At 34.4% G+C, this 24,392-nt stretch overlaps 1 protein-coding gene across 7 annotated transcripts in view; it reads right to left on the reverse strand.

Moving 5' to 3' along the window:
• The window catches only part of LRCH1 (leucine rich repeats and calponin homology domain containing 1), a 118,842-nt gene that overhangs the window by 25,639 nt on the left and 68,811 nt on the right, over nt 1-24,392 (reverse strand). For 3 of the 7 annotated variants that reach the window (XR_003528594.1, XM_027648982.1, XM_027648969.1), the window contains exons 8-17: nt 20,074-20,179; nt 18,786-18,898; nt 17,217-17,284; nt 16,062-16,148; nt 13,867-13,903; nt 13,074-13,187; nt 10,987-11,034; nt 9,682-9,754; nt 5,217-5,321; nt 461-570 (exon numbers count right to left, since the gene is read on the reverse strand). Coding sequence is in view for 3 of the 7 variants with exons in the window: in XM_027648982.1 (XP_027504783.1) it covers nt 461-570; nt 5,217-5,321; nt 9,682-9,754; nt 10,987-11,034; nt 13,074-13,187; nt 13,867-13,903; nt 16,062-16,148; nt 17,217-17,284; nt 18,786-18,898; nt 20,074-20,179 (861 nt within the window). In the remaining 4 variants the exon portion in view is untranslated. The remainder of the gene's footprint in view (nt 1-460; nt 571-5,216; nt 5,322-9,681; nt 9,755-10,986; nt 11,035-13,073; nt 13,188-13,866; nt 13,904-16,061; nt 16,149-17,216; nt 17,285-18,785; nt 18,899-20,073; nt 20,180-24,392) is intronic. The other 4 variants (XR_003528598.1, XM_027649000.1, XR_003528597.1 and 1 more) reach the window with 3 other exon arrangements.

Consider the following 24,392-nt stretch of genomic DNA (forward strand, 5'->3'; position numbering starts at 1 on the left):
GTATCAGAAAACTACCTTCTGTATTCAAATCTTCAATTGATGGAATATTCATTTAATTTTTAAGAAAGCTGTTGCACGCATTAGTTATCTGCTTTCAGCTTTAACTAACGGATTTAATGTCTTTTACTTGTAAAACTGGAGACTTCTCCAGCTGTTTGGAAACAGTTTCTAGACCTCTCTCTTAAGTGATCACTTCATCCTTTCTGATTAAATAAATGGTTAATTCCACGGGTGCAAGGCATGCTGTTTAACTGTACGTCATTTTTACAAAACCTTTCCTGAAGTACAGACACCTGACTGTGATAAAGCACTTCAGGAACAGTCTCACCAGTGTAATTTGCAGAAGTAATATTACCTCATTTAACCTTTCTTACATTCTCCTACTTAGGCAACTTTCCAAAAAGAAACCTTAAAAAAGACATTCCATCAGCATAAATTAATTCTACCAATACCCACATACCTCACGTAGCTGTTCCACAAGCTCTCTCTCTTCTCTCATCTGCTCCATTTTCCTTCGAATTGTAAATTGTGGGTCTATTGATTCCAAATTTCTTTGTGGTCTTAAGAACACTACAATTTTTAGAAAGAGAGATTTTAGTTTAAGAACAAATACTTTGATTTAGTTATTTCTAAATGAAGCAAAATCCTTAGGCGCTACCTCCAGTAAAAACTGTTAGAAAATTTGTTTGTCCTCAGGAGAACAGTAAAATCTGATCTCGGATTACAATCATGAATGGTATTTTTTGGATATTGCTCTGGACATCAATGGAGTGGATAATTTCTGAACCAAATCTTAATGGGCAAGTTTTATCATCTGATTAAGCATCAGCACTGTCCTTTAGAGAGTCTGATCTGTACAAAACCCTCTATCTTAACATGGTAGGAAACACCTCCTATTCTTTTAAGTAGAACTCTCTCCTACAAGACACTGAATTGTGTAACAAGCTGTGACAAGCTTCCTACACAGAACAAAATGCTTACTAGATAAGGTTATGCTAAAAAAAAAAAACCACAACAAACCAATAAAAAACCCCACCACTCAGCAAACAAAGATTAATGTAGGCACACTTAGCCATTCAGTAATTCTGCCTACATTAAAACGCTGTTTAGCAAATGTAACAGTGCACAAAGTCTTTGCAGTACTGCTTCCCACCAATCCTGTCAACTTTATCACTTTGCCCACATATAGTTCCTTGAAATAATTACATGACATTTCCGCACATATGCATCTCTACAATTCCATTTTTGTGGTCAATGACTGTTTTGAGCGGTTTGGAAGAACAAGATGTATGGTCAAAATGCAACCATCATCTGCTTGCCACTTTGCCATTTTGCTTCAGAAAATGCAGCTGTCCCATGTTTGCCATTCGAATTAAAGGCCAACTAGATTATTATGGGAAAAATAATACTGCTCGAAAGAAAGAACTGTTTTGTATCACTATTTTCACACCTCTCTCCAGAATGCAACATGAAACCCTGAGTACCAATTAATGGTGTGGAAAGCACAAAGCCTAGAAACCTCTGGTTTTATATACAGCTACTGCAGTCTCAATTTTGTTAATTTAATGCCAATATTGGATTTCTAGGACAATTTCTAGGTCCATAAGTAATGGGACAGAAGAAAGGAGACTTTTGTTTCCTAAAAGGCACATCAATTGGAAGTGTAAGAACTGCTAATAGCACCTACTAGAGGAGTGAAAAAAGATTATTTACTCTTAACTGTAGGAAAGGTACACATGGATGCAATCACAATCATAATTTAAACTTTTCTCAGGCAATTGAAATTTGCTACATCTGTTAAATCAGTAATTTCTGGAATGCCATATTGAAGGCTATTTGTTAAACCAAGTTCCTTTTAAATAAATACCTAAATATTACATTTTATCTTAGTAAACTATTCTTTTTGATGTCACCAGAAATCCCACTGGCAGAGCGGGAGTGTGTCCTGTAGAAAATGTGCTGGACTGAGAACTACAGACTGCAGCTCAGTTCCCTTCTCCAAGTGGACTACACATCTTTATCAGTGTCACCATTCAGAAGGATCTACACACAGGTGCACACATCATAAATAAAGACTTTCATTGTGTTGATCTCCCACGCTTCGCACGAGAGTAGCAGAGTCACACCTTCAGATCAAGAGGTCACACTTGTACTGATGTTTAATCTTTGCCCGTGTAGATGGCAAACTGCACACTTGGAATTGAATTCTATATCCAAAGTACAGTGTATCAACAGATCTGTGCTTCCTAACATTTTGTAGAGAGGCTATATATAACTGTGACTGCACATACCCAAACATACAAAGGCTGTTAAAAGATTTACATATGGTGAAAAATATATAAAATATTATTTAATAAAGTATACAGTTTAGTATGGCCACAATAACAACAAAAAAAAAATCAAATCCCAAGTTTTCAAAGCACAGAAACTATTCCAAGTGTAGCCTTCTATTAAACTCCAGGATTGTACTGTGTTAAAGTTTCTGTATAAGTAACTCTGTAATAATTTATTGGAGACTGCTCCTAAATTTTTAAGAGGTGAAATAAAAATCTCCTATCACATTTATTAAAAACTGTAGTTGCAATTTCTAAGATTTTCTAGTCCACTGTACAACTCTAATAATTTGAGCTTTGCTGGCTCTGATGGATGAAATACATCTAGATAAAATCATGCTTGCAGAGTAATAACATGTTTAAATGGTATTCAAAAGCCACTGTAGCTTTATCATCAGTGGCAACATTTGAAATGATTCTCTACAAAAGCAATAGTTCAGAATTATGTTCTATTTTCACAGAATCAGAATATTATTACGGTCTTCATTCAGTTTGGCCACAGCTATCCTTGCTTAAGCCTTTGCAAAGTCAGTATGAATGTTCCAAGATCCACTTCCTTCCAATTTCAGACTGCAACTGTCTGTTACCAAAAACTATCAGCATTACTTTGTCATTTCCATTCTTGAATGAGACATACATTCATCCACAAGGAAAAAAGCAGTTTAATCCCAGGCAGTGAGAAGCTACAATTAGAAGTTTCTTAATAAAATAAGCTTAATTAATTAAAACCCAAAACTTAAAAAAACCCACACTCGAAAGCATTAGCTGTAAAGGTTTCGATTATACACTGAATTTAAAGAAAAATGTTCTAATACAGGAAGTTTTGGCAGTCCTGAGTGTTGTTTGTTTCTCAGCAGTACATGCATTTTCCAGCAAGGGGAGCCCATACCTCACACACACACTTGAATGTCTACTTTTTACTCTTTTGAAGAGTGAGTTTCTGCTTTTTGAACCCATGGTCAACCTATGTTATTCCGTAGTGCTTGTTCCAATAATTTTTTTAAGAAGTATTTTGTACAAGTTTCAACAAGTTAGATGTGTAATAGTTAATAACACAATACATATTCAACATACCACAGGCAAGGACAAGCTTCCTTGTGAAAATTTTCATTTCTGTACTGAGTTCCAACGCACATAGGTGCACTATTAATTGCACATAAAGGAATTTAGTGTCCTGAGTACTTAGTCTGACAACATTATCCTTCAGGTAAACCACAAAATGATTTAACCTGACTCTAAAACTAAGTGACAAAAAGAAGGTTGGACTAATGACCTGCAGAGATGAAGTCAGGTCAAAAGTTTATAGCTATATTTCTCTTTGATTGATTTATTCACTTTAAATTTAAATAACAGAAAGGCAATAACTCCAATTAAAAAAAAATATAGTTGTAAAAGCCATTTTCTGTTGTACCTTTCCAAGGTAATAAACACTAATATTTCCATTTGGCTTAAGATGTGAATGACAGGAGGTATCTATCCGTTCCAAATGCACAAGTTAGTCTGTGTTACTCCTTTCATTTAGAAGAGTAAACCAGTAACAAATGTAGATTAACAGAGATCAAGTGCTGCACTAATAGAACCACCTCAAGGTTTCTCTGTTAGAATATTCATCAGCAAAATGTCAAGGTAGTGTCGTATCATCACACTAATTTAAGTTTTTCAACTTCCCAGTATCAATTCTTATATTCCACGTTTATTTCCTTTATGGAGCTGATTCCTTACACACGCTGTCTTTTATGGTTTTATAATCAAGAACGCTGTGGCAAATAGCAAATATTGTCAACTAATGAACTGAACTAAGAACAAAACACCTGCTGTGAAGGGGCTTCAGTCCTTAAAGCACTTAAAGTCTGGGGTGGTTCAAGTGTGACTTCCAGAGTGGCATCTGAATGGTCAAACAGGAAAGTTTCCTTAACAGTAAACTAAATGTTGGCATTTATCATTCAATATTTGTGGTCTTGATTTCAATCTGAAACTTTCGACAGTTTCACTACCTTCTAAACACTCTTCTAATTTAGGGTACCTGGAAAAAACAGTCATACTTTTAAAAAAAAAAACAAAACAAAAAACCAACCAACCAACCAACCAAAAAAAAAAAAACCGAAACAAACAAACAAACAAAAACCAAAACCAAACCAAAACAAACCCAAAACATCTGCCTATCGAATATTTACAATGGGTTTAATTGTCTAGGTTCTATTTCTTTCATCTGACATTTAACTATTGATGCAGTATAAGATCCTGATAGTCCAAACATGGCCCATTTTGCAAATTAGTGCCATGACTTTACGTACCATGGCAATAAGACCCTGGAGAAAAAGAAAACAAAAGCAGCAGCAACAAAAATCCTCTAATGTACCTGATTTTCACTATGAACAGAAGTTTGACAGTGTACTAACAGTTTCTTTTGGACAGAAATCACTATTTTTGCTTAGCTGATTTTTTTCAGCTTTGTTTCTTCAGATATTCTTCTTCTAGTTAAGTTAGTTATGCACCTGCATCAATAAATGCAGATGGGAGTAGCATATTTTAATAGTATCTACAAAAAAAATTTAAAAGAAGGGTATCAAAATTAACTGCTGTTTGAGTACAACTTTTATAAACTCTTGAAAGTAATGCCAAGTAAATAAACCTACACTAAAAATAGTTCTTGGAGTGTATGTGAAAAGTTGTTTGCCAGACTTGAAAACAGTGACACTCTTCACTCATTTACTTTCAACACTACATATTCTACAGTAAATTAACATGCATCCTCTGAGGTATTTAGTCTTATAGACATTCCCTGAAGAGTAGTGTATTTCATCCTTAGCCACATGGGGCATTTGCCATATATTCATGTTTCTGAAAACACAAAATTAAGTAAATTATGTATAGAACACCTACCATTGTCACTGTCTCCTTCAGATGGGATACTGTAGCTAAAGTTGTCCCATGTTTGTGCCTGTGTAAGTGTGTTGAAGGAGATAGGAGGAAAACTGAGGGATGGGTCTGTTGGAGGGGAGTGATAACCAGTCCAGCCATGGGGGGTATAAGGACCGGAGGTGGGATAAAAGTGGGCAGCAGCATTTCATATATGGCATTAGGATTATATGGTAATGACAAAGATGTAATTCAAAGGTGATTAATACAAAATGCATAAATTTTGAGAAAAGAATGAAAGATGGTGCAGGATAAAAAGAATGAAGAGTTAAATGTTAGTATTTGCAAATCATACATTATATGTGCAGTTAAGCCTGTTAAGCTTAGCAAGATCATTGTAACCACAGCACTTCATACAACTTGTTTACAAACAAGTTTTAAGAAAGAGTACCCATAGATTTTACATAATAGCCTCATAAAAGCCTTGACTCTGAATCAGAATTTATTGCTCTGAGTAGAGTCAACACCAGTAACAGAATACAGATTTATGGCAAATGACAGTCTTCAATTATGCTGGCAATCAGGATTCTCACTATTTTCCAAAGTACACAGATAATGCAGTTAGAGAAGAAAACAAATGGAAAGAATAAATATCCAGATATTAGAAAAACAGTAACTAGCACTCAAATGAGGGAAAATACTGTCAAGTTTTAATGACTTTTATGTATTCCAACAAACTTGAAATACAAGCATGTCCACCACAGATACTAACGTTGTGCTTCAAATCCTCTACAAGCTCCCAAAGTTGAAGACACTAGACTCACAAGTAAGAATATGCTACATAAACAGTTGCGAGGGAACAATTTCTCACTTCAGAATACAAACTGCTTTATGACTTTGAGGTTTGTCAGTGCTTGTTTCAATCTCTGACAGTACAAATTTGTTTGTCTGTGTTGCTGTCACCTTGCTCAGCAGAAAGTAAGAAAAACAGTGACCTAAAAATGGCACAGAACAAAAGCAAAAAATATTCTTGATTGCAAGATGTATTAGTATCCGTTCAGACTGGAAGGTCTGGTATATTAAAGATACTGTGGCAAGACTTTGGCAACTCTCAATTTCAATCATTCTGAACATTTTAATCAATTGATGAATGAAGGAGGGAGATTTCAAATTTATTAGCTATTTCAAATGTTTCCTTTTCAAGGACCAAAAGCACTTCCCAAGAGCAAACTATGGTTCTAAGAAAACTGGTAATTATTGTTTCTTTTCAATAATATTTTTTAAGGTTTTCAAAATTAATGTGAATCTGAAAAGTCCACACTCTATGAAAGTATTTAAAATACGGGAGGAAATAACTTGAAAAATTAAAAAAAGGTTCTCTCTTTTACATTCTACGTAAACATCTGACCCTTGAAAAGAATCTGTCAAGAAATCTAAACACATTCATTACCTTTCAAAACTTTTTCTTTGGGTACTTAGGGTTCTTTCTGTCAGCCATCAGATATGAATTTTCCCAATGTTTTGCCTAGTTTTAAAATGAAAAATAAAAGGACCTTCAGTCCTGAACACATATCAGTATGTACTAACACAGAAGTTTAAGCCACTGTGATTTATCCTCTGGATGCAATTCTAGTTGTGTGTGTACTTCAAAAAAACTGGAATCCTTACCAGACATAGAACAGTTTACTTTCACCTTTCCAAGAGACATAAATCATTACAAAATGATGAGGATGGGGGAAAGTCAAGCAGAAAGCAACATTCATTTAAAATAGATGACAATAAACACAGTGAAAATAAACTCTCAAATTTCTGAAAAAATATGGCTGCATATATTTTCATTGAAAATTTGCCACTATTTTTTCCACAGAGCACGATGTACGCATTTTAGTTAGAACACTTCAATGTTCTTTTAATCTTGCACATGGATTTAAAAGATTTACAGAAGCAACTAATTCAAATGAAAGTTCTAATAAAGTTAAGTACTTAAAACTCATTAAAACTATTTAACTTCATTAGAGTTTACATTTCCAGTGACTTTTAACACTTCACCTAAGGCCATGAAGACCTTAAATGAAAAAAAGCTATTAGAATAAACTACAAACTAAGCTGAAAAACTTTCCTAGATCACAGAAATGCTGGACCTCTACACTAGTTCAGGTCTAGGGCAATAAAGCAGTATATAATTAAGAAGTGTGAATTCCGACAGTGATAGGATGGTTCAAACTCACAAAACTTGCACAAAGTTTTAAAGGAAACATGAAGAAACTAGAGACCTGGCAAGCTAATCAGCTTTAAAAGGAAAACCATGCCAGTATTTTCTGTCATGCACTTTTATCTGTATATTTTTTTTAGGTATTAGCAAAAAAAATTTTAACACTATTTTTAGAGCAATTCTATGGTGGGAGCAGAACAGGAAACAATATGAAGCTTTACTATGCCTTTGCACGGCTTCATTTTGTTACATGGTTCTACATAGCTAATATACTGTATTTTTATCTGAAGTTGGACCTAAAGTTTTACTATTGCCAAGTTCCCCTATTTTACCATGCCGTAAATTTAAGTTAACGTGACTGAAACTGTATGTGATCGGGCGACTGTTGCATCTGACATGGAAAAGAAAATAAGTTCAGATTATCAATTTACTGCAACCCATACTGTGACCAAAAGACTACAGTACAGTATATACTATACTGTATAATACTATAATTCTATAGTGTTGGTATACTCAAAGTTATTAAAATATATGAATTTGAATTAGTATAGTGCAGAAAATGAGCAGGTTCTAACCAACTGACTTTGGTGTTCACTGAGGCTACACAGAGCTGCCATATAACTGGGAAAGAACTGTAGGAGTTGTGTACATCTTGTCTTGCACGATATGACTTGAAAGTTTTGTTGCAAAGGACTGCAACACATTACAATCCTGTCTTTCTAAAAATTCTCTCAAAAAGAGTCAATAGGCTATTTTGCCCTGACCTATTACAGTCATAAAGTATAGAAAATCTTGGCACACTGATATAACCAAGATGTGGAAGTGCACATTAAACTAACAAGAAGCCATGGTCTTGCATACTCTCCAACAAAGCTGCTTCCAGTCCCTGCAGCAGATTTCACTCGTGGCTCAGAACACAGGCCACATCCCATGAAAGCAGCAACATGGCACGGGCCCGTTTGCTTTCACAAATCTTCTCCTAACAGTGTCATTGCAATGTTGCCACTGGACTATGCAGTATTACTCAATGTTTCATTCTCAACAAATCCTGAAAAGACCCATTTGCTCATCATTTTTGTATTTTCATAATTTAGATATATATGGAAATAACATCATCTCTAAATCATCAGGAAAAAAATTGAGCCAGAGTTTAACATTCCAACAATCTAAGAAACATAATTGAACAGATCTGGTAAACTGTGTATCATAACTACATGAGAAACTTAAGAGTATCTTCCTTCATAAAAAAGGTTGGTTCAGTACCATTTTCCTTGCCTTTTAACACTTAACCCCCCCCCCCAAACACAAAAACTCCCACCAAATCTATGGGTACAATTTCATAAACATTCAAAAAGCTAAATTGCTGCCATTGTTGTCAAGGTATTTTGTTATGGAAACTACAAGCTTGTAGTGTTTAAGAGCACTTGCTTAAAAGCATTTGTGGTGAATGCGAGAAATCAGAACTACAGTCTTAGGATGCTGAAATATACTGAAAAATCTATAGTTACTCTTTAGAGGAGATGTGAGATGACTTAATAATACTGACTACCTCAGAACAGAGACTGAGTTAATCATGTTTTTAAAGGAAGCTGTTATCCAAGCTCTCAAATACATATATATATGTTTGGGAGTTTTTTGTTGTTTGCTTTTTGGTTGTTTTGTTTGCTTTTAAATAAACTGCTGTTTGTCACAAAGACTGGTGGTTACCCAGATTTAGTGTATTGCAAATTCATTAAACTCGATGAAGTAAAGACCTGATCTTCCCATAATGCTTGATCTTTACACAAGCATAAATACTGAAAGACTCAGTGCAGGGAACAATTTTCAGAGCAATGTATAAGTGTCTTCCAAACAATTATTCAGATACATTATTCAACAAAATCTCAACTCTATCACTACATACCAATCAAGCAAAACTTTTATTTCAATTAGTATGTAGCACAGATGATAAATATGTATATACATATAAAATACATATCATTAGATACAAACACATATTTTTAATGTATACACATATAATTTTATAAAAAATCTAATTTATTAGTAAGGGATGAAAATTGATCCATATATAATATGCCAAATACATACTTCTTACAAATTTAATCTTGATTCAAACCTATAAAACTTTAAAATGTTCTGATCTTCTGACTGTTGTACAGGAAATGTTACACTGTTGCCTTCTTAAGGGAAAAACATAGAGACATCTAATAAAAACACAGATGTAAAGAAACCCCAAACCAGAACACACAAGTTGGTCAATTTTTTTTCCCACATTACCTGATCGTGGCTTCAGGCCAAAAGGGATTGTGGCGTTTGTAGTAGGAGACATTGCTGGACTTTTATCCTTATTCTGTGTAATTCAAGAACATAAATCAAAATAAGAGTAACATCCAGAATATCTCAGCATATCTGACTATGTAAAATGCAAAAGTTTCTGCATGCTACAACTCCACCATAATCTGATTACAATATAGCCTCAAACTTTGACAATCTCCCTTTTTTATTGTGCCCTATTCCTCTCCTGGAAAAGATGAGTTTCTGACAAAAGACTGCAAGATACTCCCCCTAGTTATAGATAAGCTCAATTATTTCTCAGTTTTCTCACATGTCATCACTTGGTTCCATCAAATATACATTTTGCAGTAGAGTACATTTAGAAAAAGAAAGCAAAGACATGTTTTTTCCCTAGATATGTTTGTTTCTTTCTCAGAATTAGTTACCATTGTGCACGGTATTTTCTGCGCAACACTGAATTTCTGCATAAAAAGCAGAAAAGGAGAAATTAAGCATACACCTCAGAGCAGGATCACCCTTGACCCTAAACTAGGCTAAGAGTTGCAGCAGGAAGAGTGGAGCAGCAACCTACGGGAGAAGGTGAGGTATAATCATCATACCACTAATGGTAACACAGAAGAAGTCCTATGACCAAACTCCATAATAGGAATCCCATTTAAAAAGTGATTCCTCTGGGAGCTGGGAACTATATAAGTCCCATCACCAAGACTGGTGGAAGGTGCCTGGGTGCTCATAAATTTGCAAGATGCTCATGTACAATGCAATGTAGAAGGAGAAGCCCTATTTCTGCAAAAACAATATGAAAAGAAAAAAAATCTCTGTAAGGAGCTCCATGCAGTTTCCCTTTTTTGATCTTCTGATGAGACTGGAACCGTGTAAGCAATAGATTCAATAAAATCAGACTCCCCTCTGAAACCTAATAAAGGACATGACACAACTCTGCAAAAAGAAATTCCACTGAAATTAACTGAAAGTCTTGTCAAACAAGGAAGAATTAAAACCCCAAAAAATTTAAAAAAGAAAATGTGTCAGAATGGAGAAAATATTAAAAAAAATAAATGTTTCATATTAAACTACATAACTCAGAAATAAGCTTATCAGAAAGTGTATTTTTATATGCTAGTAAATCCTTAAGATGACAAGAATGAACCACAGGTCAAACAAGCCCTTTATCCATTTCTGATGAGTTCAGTCATATGTTCTGTGATATTCAGTTACATTTCATTTAGTATATGAACCACTCATATAAAATATATGAGAGACAAACAAATGGCACTAGCATCTTACCTCATTGTGAGAGGTTTGTCCACTTGTATTCCAAACAATTAGATCATTCTGCATGTTTGGAAAGATAAAAAAAAAAAAAACTATTTCAGAAACTACATTACTGATACAACACAACGGGGCATTTTACTCATGATAGTCAGATATATATTAATATCCAATTCTTTTTTTCGCTGAAACCATTAATTTGCATAAATAATAAATATTATTGCTATTGCTAGTCAAGCAACACTTTAAAAAAACATGGAAATTATTCACACAGATTTGTCATTAACTTTTTAGCTTCAATACTAAGGGATTATAACTGTATTTGTAAGATTTTTATGTTTGTTGGTTAAAATGTTGCATACAATTTTGTTTCACATATTTTTTAATTAAACTGCCACCAAGGTTTAGTATGCAAATATACATTTTTAATACAAATTTGAGGAGAGAAGTATTCCATAAGCAATTAATTTTATAATTGCAGTGTAACATACCTTTTGTTACCACTTCTGCTACAGTTATATTGGAAACATGTACATCATATTAATAAATATGAAATAATATCATTAATTCAGCTTCGATCACAGCAGAAACACAGCTGGCATAAGTAAATTATAATTCAATTCAAAACAATTTCCTTAGGACAAAAGTTTTTATAATAGATAGAAAATGTAAATAAGATAAAAGAGAGCACTTGGAACACTAGGTCCCAAGAATCACAGAGCTTTCCAAAAGCCAGCAAGATGGGAAGGAAGATTACACGCCCATTTTGCTTCATAACCTTTCTTGGCCACTTTTCAAGCTTAAAAAAAATTCTTCAGCTTTAGACATCTTTCATAACATTATCTCAACCACTGTATTACCTAGAATAAACAGAAAAAAATCTTACTCATCTGATCCCAGCCAGCTCTACCTGGGGACTTGCATGCTGGAGCACTTCTGTGCTAGTCAGAATTTTGAATTTATGCTGAATTGAATTCATTTAGTAACATAAGCAGCAACACAAGTGCTTACTGTACTGCAAAGAACACAGTATGATTAAAAACTTGGTCCTGCAGGAAGCGTTTCCATGTCACAGAATGTGCCTAGTACTTTCACCTGCATAATACAATTCATATCAGGCCTCTGCAGGTGTTTAGAAAGATTTTTCTTCAGTGGTGTATCCTTGTTAAACAGTTCATTAAACTACAGAGACCACACATACTTTGACACTGAATTAGCCTTATCTGTTCATCTCAACAAGCAATAAGAACTGTTCCAAATAAAATGTGGTAAACCCAATGCACAACGATACAACAAAGGGGATTAACCAACTCAATTTTTTTGACATTTTAAAGAAAAAGCAAAGACAAAATTCAGATTAACAAACTCACAAGGTTATCGTAGGAATTGTTGATAGTAAAGATGATGACACATAAAAATATTTGAAAGGCATCAACATAAACCAAAATACAATAGATCATATTAATGTACTACCAATATAAACAGCATGTTCTGTAATTTTGTTCTCACAATCTTCTTGCAAGAGCAGTCACAAAAATCCCTATATAGCAAGTTCTGAAGTAATAATATATGCCTCAAATATTTAAATTAGGGGTTTTTGCAGTTCTTTACATTACAATGTACAGAAATCTTAAAATATTTTTGAAACTTTAAAACTATCATCTCAACCTAAAAACAGTCTGCAATATGAAACACAATAAAAATACTGCTGCTAATAAGTTGGAAGCTTATATAACTACAAGAATATTTGGGGTGAGGGCAGAAGAGGAATCAGGTATTTCATTTTCTTGAAGATATAACTTTGAGGTGACATTTTTTTCCAGGGGAATGCAACCACTGCAACTACTATACTTTATATTGGGAAAAAATACTTTTATTAATTGTATTGTATCAGTTCCTTCCTAAGAGATAGGTCTTAATCAACTTTCCACTTATAGTCAAACCTTGAGATTCATGGTAAGGCAAAAAACCACCAAAAAAACAACAAAGCCAGACCAACCCCCCAGATGGGCCTAAACCCATTATCCCCACACATAAATTGACAGAATGAAAAGATCCATGCAAAATGTTTCCACATTTATTGCATCTAGACACCTCCATACCTGACTCAATGACCATTTTTCACTGTGTTCACAAGTTCTCGCTTCAGGCTTTGCTTTCTCCATAATCAACTCCCTCCTCCTCTGAAATTCTAGTTCCTCTTCAGCATTTTCTCTCTGTAAGATAAATAACTCTTCAGACTGTGTATCACTGGAAATAGAACTATTTTTTTTTTTGCAAAACATTACCTTAAAATATTTCTGACAAATACTGTGTTGAAAAGTAAACAAAGAAGTAAGCAGATACTATATAATTACAGTTCCAGTGCTAACAGACAGATAATGTAAATCTAAAACCACTTCATAAAGAATACCAGTCCACCGGTCAGTATACTGAAATAATAATAAGCTGCATATATCACTCTGTAAAAATCCAAAAATATACTTCAGATAGTGTCTGTAATTACAGGACAGTACTCTGGAAAAACACTAATTGCTATTTCACAAAATATTTTGTGGTTATTCTTAATGAATGCACTGTTTTCTTACACCAGAAGAGGGAGATGGGGGGGTCAGATGGTAGACAAGGATGCATAACTGAACTGGCATACATGACAGTTACACACAGGAGCAGGGAAACTACAATGAAAAAGTAACCAGAAAAATTTTACATATACAGATAAACCCCCCCCCCACAAACAATTCTATAAATATGTTAAAGAAAAATGAGTTCTGTCCTCCAGTCTACTAGCTTTGTCCCTTCCCTACTTGGCAGATTATTAATTGATGAAATTGTTGGCTTATTCCATGTCCTTCCCCCCAAAAATATTTTGTAATAATACACTCATTAACATACCTGACCAAGGGAAGACATCTCCATCTGTATTTGACCACTATGTATGAAGATAAACAAATGGAAATATGTAATTCATTATGTAGCAACTTGAATATGATGCATCTAACAAATGCATTATTTTTTTCTAAAGAAGCTATATAAACACGCTTTACTAAAATTCTAAATCTGTTGCTGGTTCCATAGGATACAGATTCACATCACTGCTCTCTGAAATACCTATGCTAAATCTGCAAGGTTTGAAATAAAAACATTGCACTGGGGTATAGCTTTTGCAACCATTCTGTTTAGCACTTAATTTTAAACAAATGGATATGTGAAATACTTTTATAGCCATGGTTTTAACCTGTTCAGTGTTATCTCTTAAGAACTTCTGAAAATGTCTCCTGATGCTTCAGTTCAGCAAAGCCACTTTAATGTTCTCATCTGCAAATATCACCCTGAGCAATGGCTTGTATCACAACAGGACCTGTTTACTACCAACCATGTCATTATCTGTAGATTTCTGTATCTGACCTCTAGCACCCATTGTCTAAATGGAAGCCACAGACCTGGTTAGATATTCACATTTAATTTGCTCTTGCAGTGCATGAGAAAATGAAAGAAAGTAGTAAATATAGGAAAAGGAATATAGAAATATGAAGCAAACATCCGAAAATATTGTAAAAGAAAACTGAATCTGAAATCTTTTTCCTTCCCAGAACTGAAATGCTGCTTATGTGCACGTAGGGTATGCAGATTTGAAACTCTGCAGAACACTAAAACAACAGTTACAGGACAAGCATTTTACAAGTTTAATAATCATACCCATTAGTAAAAATATTACATGATTAGCCATTTTTAAAAGTCTCATTTCGAATTTACTGTAGTCTTACTAATGAAAGCACACCTGCATGGGTATAGGAAAACAGAGTTTCTGTATTTTATTGACCTTTTTAATTTTATAAAAAACCCTAAATATGTAGGATATACTGGAACAACATTTGGAAACAAAAATCAAAATGACAAAAGGCTAACAATTGGCATTTTTTCACTGTTGCTGTTTCTTCAAACAAATCTTTTCCTTTTTTAACTACAAAACTCTTCCCACAAGGTAATAAGCCTCATACAATATGCAGAAGCAATGGTACTAGGAAGCTATAGGAACTAAAGAGATTTCCTAATTTGTACAATATTTTATTAAGCAAAAATACTTCTGATTCAAGTATTCATTATATGATTCAAGAATTCAAGTATTCTTTACATGATACAAAATAAAGCCAGCTAACTGTGTCTCTAGAAATACTAAGAGGAGCAAGTTTCTGTCCTAAAAGCACAAAGGTCTGCTAGGTGAAAATCAATAACAAAACAGGCATTTCAAGAACAGTGTAGTCACAAAAGCAAATAGCTGTGGTGAACTGGTCAAGGGAGGAAAGAGAATCAAGTATACTTAAGACTGGAAGTGACAAAGAGGTTTCTAGTCTTCAGAGAAATGAAGTTGTAAACCAGCTACCTCATAGAAGTAAGAATTAAACTGAACTTATCAATTTCTGAAGGTCGTTACACAAAGAAAAGCAATAGCAAGCATCTGGACAGAACTGCCTACACCACTATTGTTAGACTTTTCCAGTAGGGCAAGTATTTGTTTTCTTTTAAATACTAATTCCTTTGCTTAGCCACAAACTCAGAGTCATTCCACCTTGACTTCAGTCTCTTAAAACAGGCACCTAAATTATAAAATCTTGGCTTCTGTAGTCAGGGGAAGTCTAAATAGATTACTCAGCCTCTCCTCTTTCTCCTTTGGATTTCAGAAGACTAAAGAAACTCTACCACTAATTCAGGTACCTCATTTATGTGCTCCATTGAACAAAATACACCAACCATGAGTAAGAGGAAAATTTATATTCTCTAAAAGAATGTGAAAATCCTGGACAAAACATCAGAATATCACAGTAGTTTACATGAGATGAATGGCTAGGGGTGTCCTCATCTCTAATTTTAGGTTTCTCTTATACTTGAAATCTGCTTATTTTACTGGAAATCTTGTCTAGATACTCAGAAAGAGTTTCCTTCTTAACTATCTTGCATACAGTGCTATGCTAACAAAGCACTTCATAACTCCAGAAAACTTTACCAATTGTCAGTTAAAAGAGTATTCTAAAGTAATTAATAAAATTTTAAAATATATTACATTAACACATCAGCTACTGTAAGCATACCTGTTGGAATCTTGTAATAAATCTACTGCTTCTCTTAGTTGTTCTATCATTGCTATATCAATAGTTTGTTCTTCTGATAAATTTAGTCTATAACAAAAAAAAAAGCATTCAAAGAAAAGGTATAACAGCAATTATCAAGGGAAGTCTGGATTTCAGTTTGTGAGCTGCATCTTCCAACTGGCATGCAAGCACTGTAGAGAGAGAAAAATAGACTCTCTGCACCAGTATGTGCTGAATTTATGGAAAGAGTTTCTTCTGAAAAAGTTCTCCAACACTTCGCCCTTAACAAATCCCCTCAACCTAAGACATACATAAACAAACAAATTTGATGAACTAAAACTTTTAGCATTCAATAAAGTAGAATGTATTCTAAAATTGAAAATTTATTTACCAATATTTGACTCTTAACTGCACTCATTGCATGTATTAACATGAACAGTATTAACATAAATACAATGAATTTTTTTTAAAGGCCAGCTTGCTTTCTTTTGCTTTTCAACATTTTTAATTCTTTTGGGGGTTTAGAAGTATTATCTCCTATTAGTTCTGCCAGTAAGGCTATTTCAGAAAGTACTTCTTTCCTTCCTTCAGTTTTCATTGCTGCATCATATAGGACTACGTTGTTCTGATAAGTGACAACTTCACAGTACACTGTCATGTTAAATTCCCTTTTCTTATGCATTCACCCCAGCAACTGATGTTCACTTGTTCTACTCTTGAATTAATATCTATGAGTTAATGATTGCTCCACGGTTAAAATTATGATAAAAGAAGAAAAAAAATTGAGGGATGTTTTCCAATTAAATTGATTTTTTAAATGCACATTAAATTTAAATCTTACAAGTTCTGATAAAATATTTTGTTACCAATGCCTTTAATAAGCTAAATATCAAAATATCTAATAAAAAAGCTTGCATTCTACATAGGTAAAATACATTACAGCATTATTGGTGCATACAAATTAATTAGTTGTAATATAACATCCACTCTATTCAGCAATAATACATAAAACATTGAGCACACATAAAGTGAAAGGCTAAGCATTTGCCATGCCTCTAAGTCTACAAAATTATTAACTGACAAGGAAATATCAGTTCTGGTCAAACTAATTAAGTGACACAGCTAACTACTTATAGATACATAAAAAATACTCACATTTCGTCTGCTTGCCATTGTATGTCCTCTTCTATTCTCAATAATTCATCACACTCCGCTGCTCTGCTCTGTAAGCAGACAAAAGTGATAATGAGAACTGAACTTTGCAATTAAGTAGGCAGATAAATTTTGCTTTCAGACTCTGCACTGACCTAATTTATGTAACAGTTTAGGTTGGTTACCTGAAGTAATTCAACGCTTCCACTCCACTCCTTCCTTTACCCCCTTTTAAGACACTGATTACAAGATCTTCTATTCACTCTTCAGATTTTACTGAGGTCAACAGCCCTTACCCTCCTTTAACAGTAAAAAGAAAGTCAAGCTGCATAAGAATTCTTCATTCTATGTCCCAGACTCTGTTTGTGACTTTCTGACACACAGAAACAATGCTTCAATTAAACACGACCCTAACTCTCCTCCTACTTTCCCTCCTACCGCAGCCAGATTTGTTTATAGAGTAAGGAAATTCCAAATACACAAACAGTGGCAATTATGTACTTCACCCATAATTATTAACAGAATTCATAAGTGACAATTTTGATGGTCATGAAACATTTTTTTAAAAAAGAACAAATCAGAACAAAAATTGCATGCAAGACTTCGTATCAGTCAGCCAGTTATTTTGGGTTCAATGTAGGCATAAATTAGAGCTCCTACACCTATAACTATGAAGTTCTACTTATTTGAAAACCTGACTCTCTCTTCTACGCTTCCACTTGGTGCTTTGCAACTGTCCCTTTCATCTCAGACAGGCAGGAACACTGAACTAGTTCAGCTGCCAATAAAGACAGAAGCTCTCTGAATGAATGTGCATTTGTACTTGTAGAGAATCAACAGCAAAAAAGAGAGGCTTATCCTCTCTTGTGTCATGTTTGGCACATCAGTTGCATCACCCTGTACCAATAAATGCTGTCCAACTCTGCCATATGGGACACTGAGGAGTGTACCAGCTTCTCTAACATTCTCCAATGACGGCTAATTTGCCAGTGCCAATCCCTACTAGAATGAATAAAGCCATTCTTTTTCATTTTTCTTCACCTTATAAGAACGAAGAATATGATTTTTCCTATAAGAAGGGCACACATCATAAGATAACAAAAATGCAGCACTTATTCTAAAAGTTGATTTGATACTGTCTTGATAGATCTCTCAATTTTTACTATAATGTTTAAAAAATTTAAGAAAATGTATTTTACTACCATAACACTACTTCAAAACTTTAGCCACCACAGTTAGCACAAAGTTGTCTTGCATTTTGAATTGCTCAATTCAAAATATAAAGCAAGTAACACAAAACATAGCCACCTTTTTTTCCTAAAGCCTTAAACATAGTTAGGAAATAACTCTTACATATACTAGAAAGAGTTATGGGTAAATTGATTGCCTAAACTAATTGTAATAATTTTAAACCTACCTGCTTATTTTTGCTTTCTGTATCTTTTTACAACAATGAATATCAACTGCAGTCCCTTATTCACTAAAATATATGCAGTTCATATTCCTGTTTGCTCTGCACTTATGAAAGTAGTGAAAACATTTCTCCCCCACTTAAAATTGTTGCAAACTTGCCTTCATGTAACTCATAAATTCAGAAGTAAGAGTATCCGATTCATCGAACTGGTTTACTGTTTCTCTTGTCTTATCATTGACAATCAAGTGAGAAGATCCTTGATGGAATTCCACTAGTAACCGCAATAAAAAAAGACAGAAGAATGATTTCTGGTTCAGTTCAACATTTGTTACTCAACATAATTTAACTGTATTAAATTACAGAGCTCAAAACCAAAGTTTAAATTCAAAGCATATTAAAACCTTCAAACAGGTTAAGTAAGACCTTTGCATTGTAAAGACTGATGCCAATTCATTTCAAAGTTGTAATAAATTAATAGCCTGGGCATGTACAGTTGTCTATCAGAAGCACCACAGCAGGTATTGATGGAGTCAGTTTTTAACTACACCAAGTCTGTCCTGCCAGTACTGGTACAAGAACACAGCTGGACAGCTGCCGAGTTTTTTAAGACATTCAGGTGTCACAGCCAGGGACTTGCAGTTGAATGTAATTTCTGAGTTATCATGCTGTAATGAAGAGTCAAATGCTTATCAAAATTATTCAGAGCCTATGCCAATCTCTTGCCTACATACAGTATTTCCAGGGATATGATCCTATAACTTACCCTCTCCAGTTTGCTAATAAACACTGTAGGATATAAAACTTTTACTATCTCTCTTTGTATTCTTTTAAATTCCAATGAATATCTCAAATGAAGTTCATTTAATCTAGTGTGTAAAGGCTGACCTCCTATTTATGTGGTTGCCATATGCAACTCACTGACTTCATCCTTCATTTATCTTAGTATGTGCAGAACTTGGAGAAATACTGTTTTTTAGGTGTGTAGTATAATTTCGAAAAAATATAAGTTACTTTAAAAAATTTAGATAAAATTACACCGTCTTGTAGAACCTGAAGAGCTTTAGTTGTTTCCAGAGGCAAAGCTGACTGACTAATAAAGTGTTATATATGCACTAAGTCCAACTATAGAAATGGACTCTGATACTGTACATTTGCTAAATTACTGCACATTGATATTACTGGTTGGGAAGCATGGTTTAAAACAACTTTCACTTTTTCCCCTCCAGTCAAAATCAGATCTTACTAAGTCTTGAGACACAGTGTAACAAGTTTATTGGAATTGTTATGGAAAACTACTATAAGGACTCAGATTTTTAAAGATTTTCTAAGTAGCATACTTTTTCTTTTTTCACAACTGCATATGCATACTCAAAACCTTCTGAGTAGGTAGGCAGGTATGGAATCAACAACCCCCATATTTAACTTCCATGGTTTTTACATTCCAACCTTTTCTTGAGTTAGCATGGTGAGCTGAATCTTCCTTTATAATATGATCTTCTTCCATGATATCTGACATTGGAACATTAAAGCTGACATTATCTTCATCAGATGGCTGGGAAAAAAATAAGAGAAACACTAGTTCCAAACTAAACCTAGACTGAGAAAAATGTACATACTGAGAAGAGTGCTTACTAAAGAGTTGCCAGTAGAGGATACTAGAGCATATGACCAAATCCTGTTGTAGGAAGTTGTAGTCACGCTAAATACATCCTCACGTGTTTGCCAAGCAGAACAATTCATCTGTCCTCTTTTCCTATCTCCCTCACTGCTCTAGTCCTCCCCCTGCAGTGACACTGCTGCACTGTGTTGCTCTCTGTGCTTTCCCGGGCCAGCTGAAAATAGGACCTCCTTGTAGCCACCGAAGTCTGAAGAAACAGTGAGTCCTTGTTTTCTTTCCCTCCAAGACTCTTCTTCCCTGCTTTACCATGCAGCTTGTTAACTGAATGCCTTAAGGTGAGCAACATGAACTTTGTAGACTGAGGCAATATCTTTAATTATATTAACTGATAGAGCTGAAAAAAAGAGCATAAGACTCAAGTACAATAGCTTGTCTTGACTTAAAAGCTCATCCATTTTTTTTCAGCTGTATTAGTTGGTACACTAAAACATATTACTTATATCTACAGGGCTTTTCTGTCCATGACTTTACAGACAGTGGCTGCACAAAGAGGCATCGATACACTAGGCTTCACTTCTGTCCAAGGCCACCAAAGTTCTGCTGCTCTGCAGAGCCAGCAGCAACCTGGCTTGAATGGGATCTGCTCATATTCTCTCCTGAGGAACTAGAGCAAAACCAGAGTTTGCAGAAGAGGCCAAGTCTTTATTCTTAATTCTCCTGAGAGACAGAACTTACCACTAAGAACTGTCTCAGAACTTTGCAAATGTATTTCCCAACAAACTCACAGGTATTACTCATTCTTTAAATCCTCTATTTCTGTAACTTGCTACTCTGCACATACATATTCCATACATGCATTCTGTAATTATAACTGTTATAATACATATATAGCAGTTTGTTCCATATCCCTTCAGATTATATATTTTAAGGAAATATTTCTGATGTTATCAGCTCAGACCATTTTAACAAAAGATCTCCAGTGGAATGGGAGAGTGTTACATACAGTCAGTTAATTCCATAGTTGCTAGCTTCTAGTAGAACTATGCCATTCTTGCTACCTTTATATGTTCATATTCCAGGTAGAAAATATTTTCTTAAAATCCTGAAGCTAAGGTTCGTGATAAAGGATGGAGTAAATCTACCTTGTTTCTAAAAACTGCAAAGATACATGTGGTTATTCCTATTTTCCCAGAATACCTCGGACTTAAAATATTTTGTAAACATGGACAACCATGAATGTTCTTCCTTATAAGCTGCATGTTATTAACGCAATGAATTCACTGGTTGTATTCCTCTGCATAAAGGGAAAAAAATTCAAAAGGATGTTCAGGGACTTGATAAGGCATTTTCAAAATAAATTATAAATTTTAAAATTGATTATATTTTAAAATGAAACAAATTAGTATCTCAAATGGAAAAGACACAAACCATGCTCCAAGTATTCTAAGCACAAAAGTCACTATTCTTTTAGATCTGAAGCAATGACAATCCAACAGCTTAAAAAAAAAAAGGACACACACAGTAAAAATTCATTCAGACAACTGATATTACAATGAAGTTCCTTCTCTGTCTTTCAGACTACATCTCATGTGACATTTAAGCACTAAATTTAGTTATTCTAGATGAAAGCTCATATTTTGTTAATTTTCAACCAGCATTCGAAAATAGTACAGTAAAATGTTCCTATACACACTACTACAAGTTCTGAATAACAAAACAGGGTTTTTTTCTCAGCAGAGTAACACACACTTCAAGAAAAATATTTTGGAGTGTTGGTATAAAAAAAGCCATGGGACATTCAGTTTGGAAACAAAGCAGGCTATGTGTCACTTTCAAGACCTACAGAATTCTGCAACTGATTTTCCAGGTGTTTCCTGCCACTATACTCTGAAACAGAAACTATCCAAACAGCCTGCAATAATACAAAAGTATTGCTCCTTCACACGTGAAATATTGCATCTCACTTCCTTCATTCACAGTTTTATTTTTTATTCAGCTAGCAACAGAAGACAATAGACATATAAGAATCAAAAATACCTAACATTATTCTAACATAGAATTCAGATGATGCACTTTGACAGAATGTTCATATACATTCCTGCTGGTACTAATGCATCGCTCATATGGGAAATAAAGCACAGGCACCATCTGGATCTTAGCAAGTACCCTCTCATTCTAATGAACTTTAACAAAAGCAAAAAATAAGGCCAAAGTGAGATTGAAAACGAATCAAAATGCTACACTTTTCCTAGAAGATGAAGTACAGGAGTACACTACCTTAAAGTAGAAAATGCCTTTAAGTTGCTGTGATCAGTTTGACAGCAACACTACAAGATATCTTTCCCTTGAAATGCCCAAGATGACTACAGCTTTGAAAATGGATGCTGTAATGACCCTACCAAGTCAGACAGAGATATATAACTAGTATTTCCCTCCTAGGTGTATTCAGCCAAAGCCAATTCACAAGCTTCCTAAAAAATACATTAGTATTCAAACAAGTGATTAATTTAAGTTACTGTTTTTAAGTTACACACGTGCAAAATGACACTGTAGTATTTCCTGTAAAAGACTGGGAACTCAATAGCCACTACCCTTCAGACTAAATTACCATATTTGTATTCAAAAAAACCCCCAGATGTGTTTTAATGATCATTTTATCACTGATCATCTAATGTTTATCTAACGTTTGGTATGTAGCTTTCTGACTGTAACTGACAATGTATGTGAATCTATATTTGCAACATGCTAATATTTCTTGCACAATTTTCATGTGTTACACAGGTATTAAAGATCTCACCAGAAGGAAAGTGAGTGGTAAATTTATTACCAAACACATTTGGGATTACTGATCTCAGCATCTATTTCTCCTTAATAGCAGAGCAGTAGTCAGGCAGGGATGGAATGAGTAAGCAGTTCTCACATAAAAAAAAAACCTTTGTGCTATTAAAAATGTATCGGCTCACTGTTAGTTGTCTTTAAAATACTTTTTGCAGCATTTAAATTGCTACATTTTGATTACAGGTAATATGAACTATTTTCTAATAGTGATAGCTAAAGAGGAAATTCTGGAATAATAGTTCTATTAACAAGCTAAGTTAGCTTCAGGAAGTGTAAAAATGGCAAAACAGTTTGTAAGTGTCTCTGAATGGACTGCATGCTCTTATAGCTAGAGGGAAACCATTAGAGGTTTGGCTAGAAATCATTACAACTCTGCTTCACTTCCATCTAGCAAGAAACTTGCCCAAATACTTGGAAATCTCCATGTTTGACTTCTTTAAATGCTATTGTTTCTAACAGACGAATCAGTGTGTAACTGGATTCACATTCAATTTGCTTTTCAGTAACTAAAAATTCAGTAGATAAGCTTGATTCTCTATACATTTGTTTCAAAAGCAACAGAATCCCTTTTCCTCAAAGGAGGAGACAAACACTAAAGAATCAGTGTAAAATTATTTTAAGTAGTGAGAAAGTCATTATTCTATTGTGACCTAGATATTTCCCATAAGGTCAGATCATAAATTCTGTCACTGTATATTTCAGAAAGATCATTACTGAATTATATTGCTAATTATTTACTTATTTATCATTATTTTTTCAGTTCAACTCCCAACTAGATTTAGTGCCCTGTTCAGCTGGGCAGCGCCTCAGAAAAAAAGGTCTAAGAAAGTCAGTTCTAACTGCTTAGGACAACACTAGTCCCACAAAGGTACTCTTTCTCTTTGCTCAGTCAGACATCATAGTTCATAAAAGAGTTTGAAGGCTTATTTCCAGCATTGTCTAACCACCAGAGCATGTAAGTGAATTAAGATCTGCAAAGTTTCTAAAGTTCCTGTGCTACAGCAATCTGCCATAACCCCATCACAGAACATATTGGGACTGGGCACTATTAATTCCCAACAGGAAAGAGTTATCAGTCAGAGAGCAATCAAGTGAGAAGTCGTAAGTCTGTAACCTGTTGGCATATTTCCTTCACTGAAAACAGCAGATGTGGATTCTGGTTTGGTTCTCATTCTCTAGATTACGTAAACTGCCTGAGAACTGTAGTGAATTTTCATTATTGGTCGGTTGTTGACCACTCGGAAGCAAGTATCTCACTTCCCTCTTCAGACAGCGTACACACAAAAAGAATTTGAAATATCCCAGTCTC

This window comes from Corapipo altera, unplaced genomic scaffold (genome assembly GCF_003945725.1).
Source record: "Corapipo altera isolate COAL_440 unplaced genomic scaffold, ASM394572v1 0, whole genome shotgun sequence".
In the NCBI taxonomy this organism is placed as follows: domain Eukaryota; kingdom Metazoa; phylum Chordata; class Aves; order Passeriformes; family Pipridae; genus Corapipo; species Corapipo altera.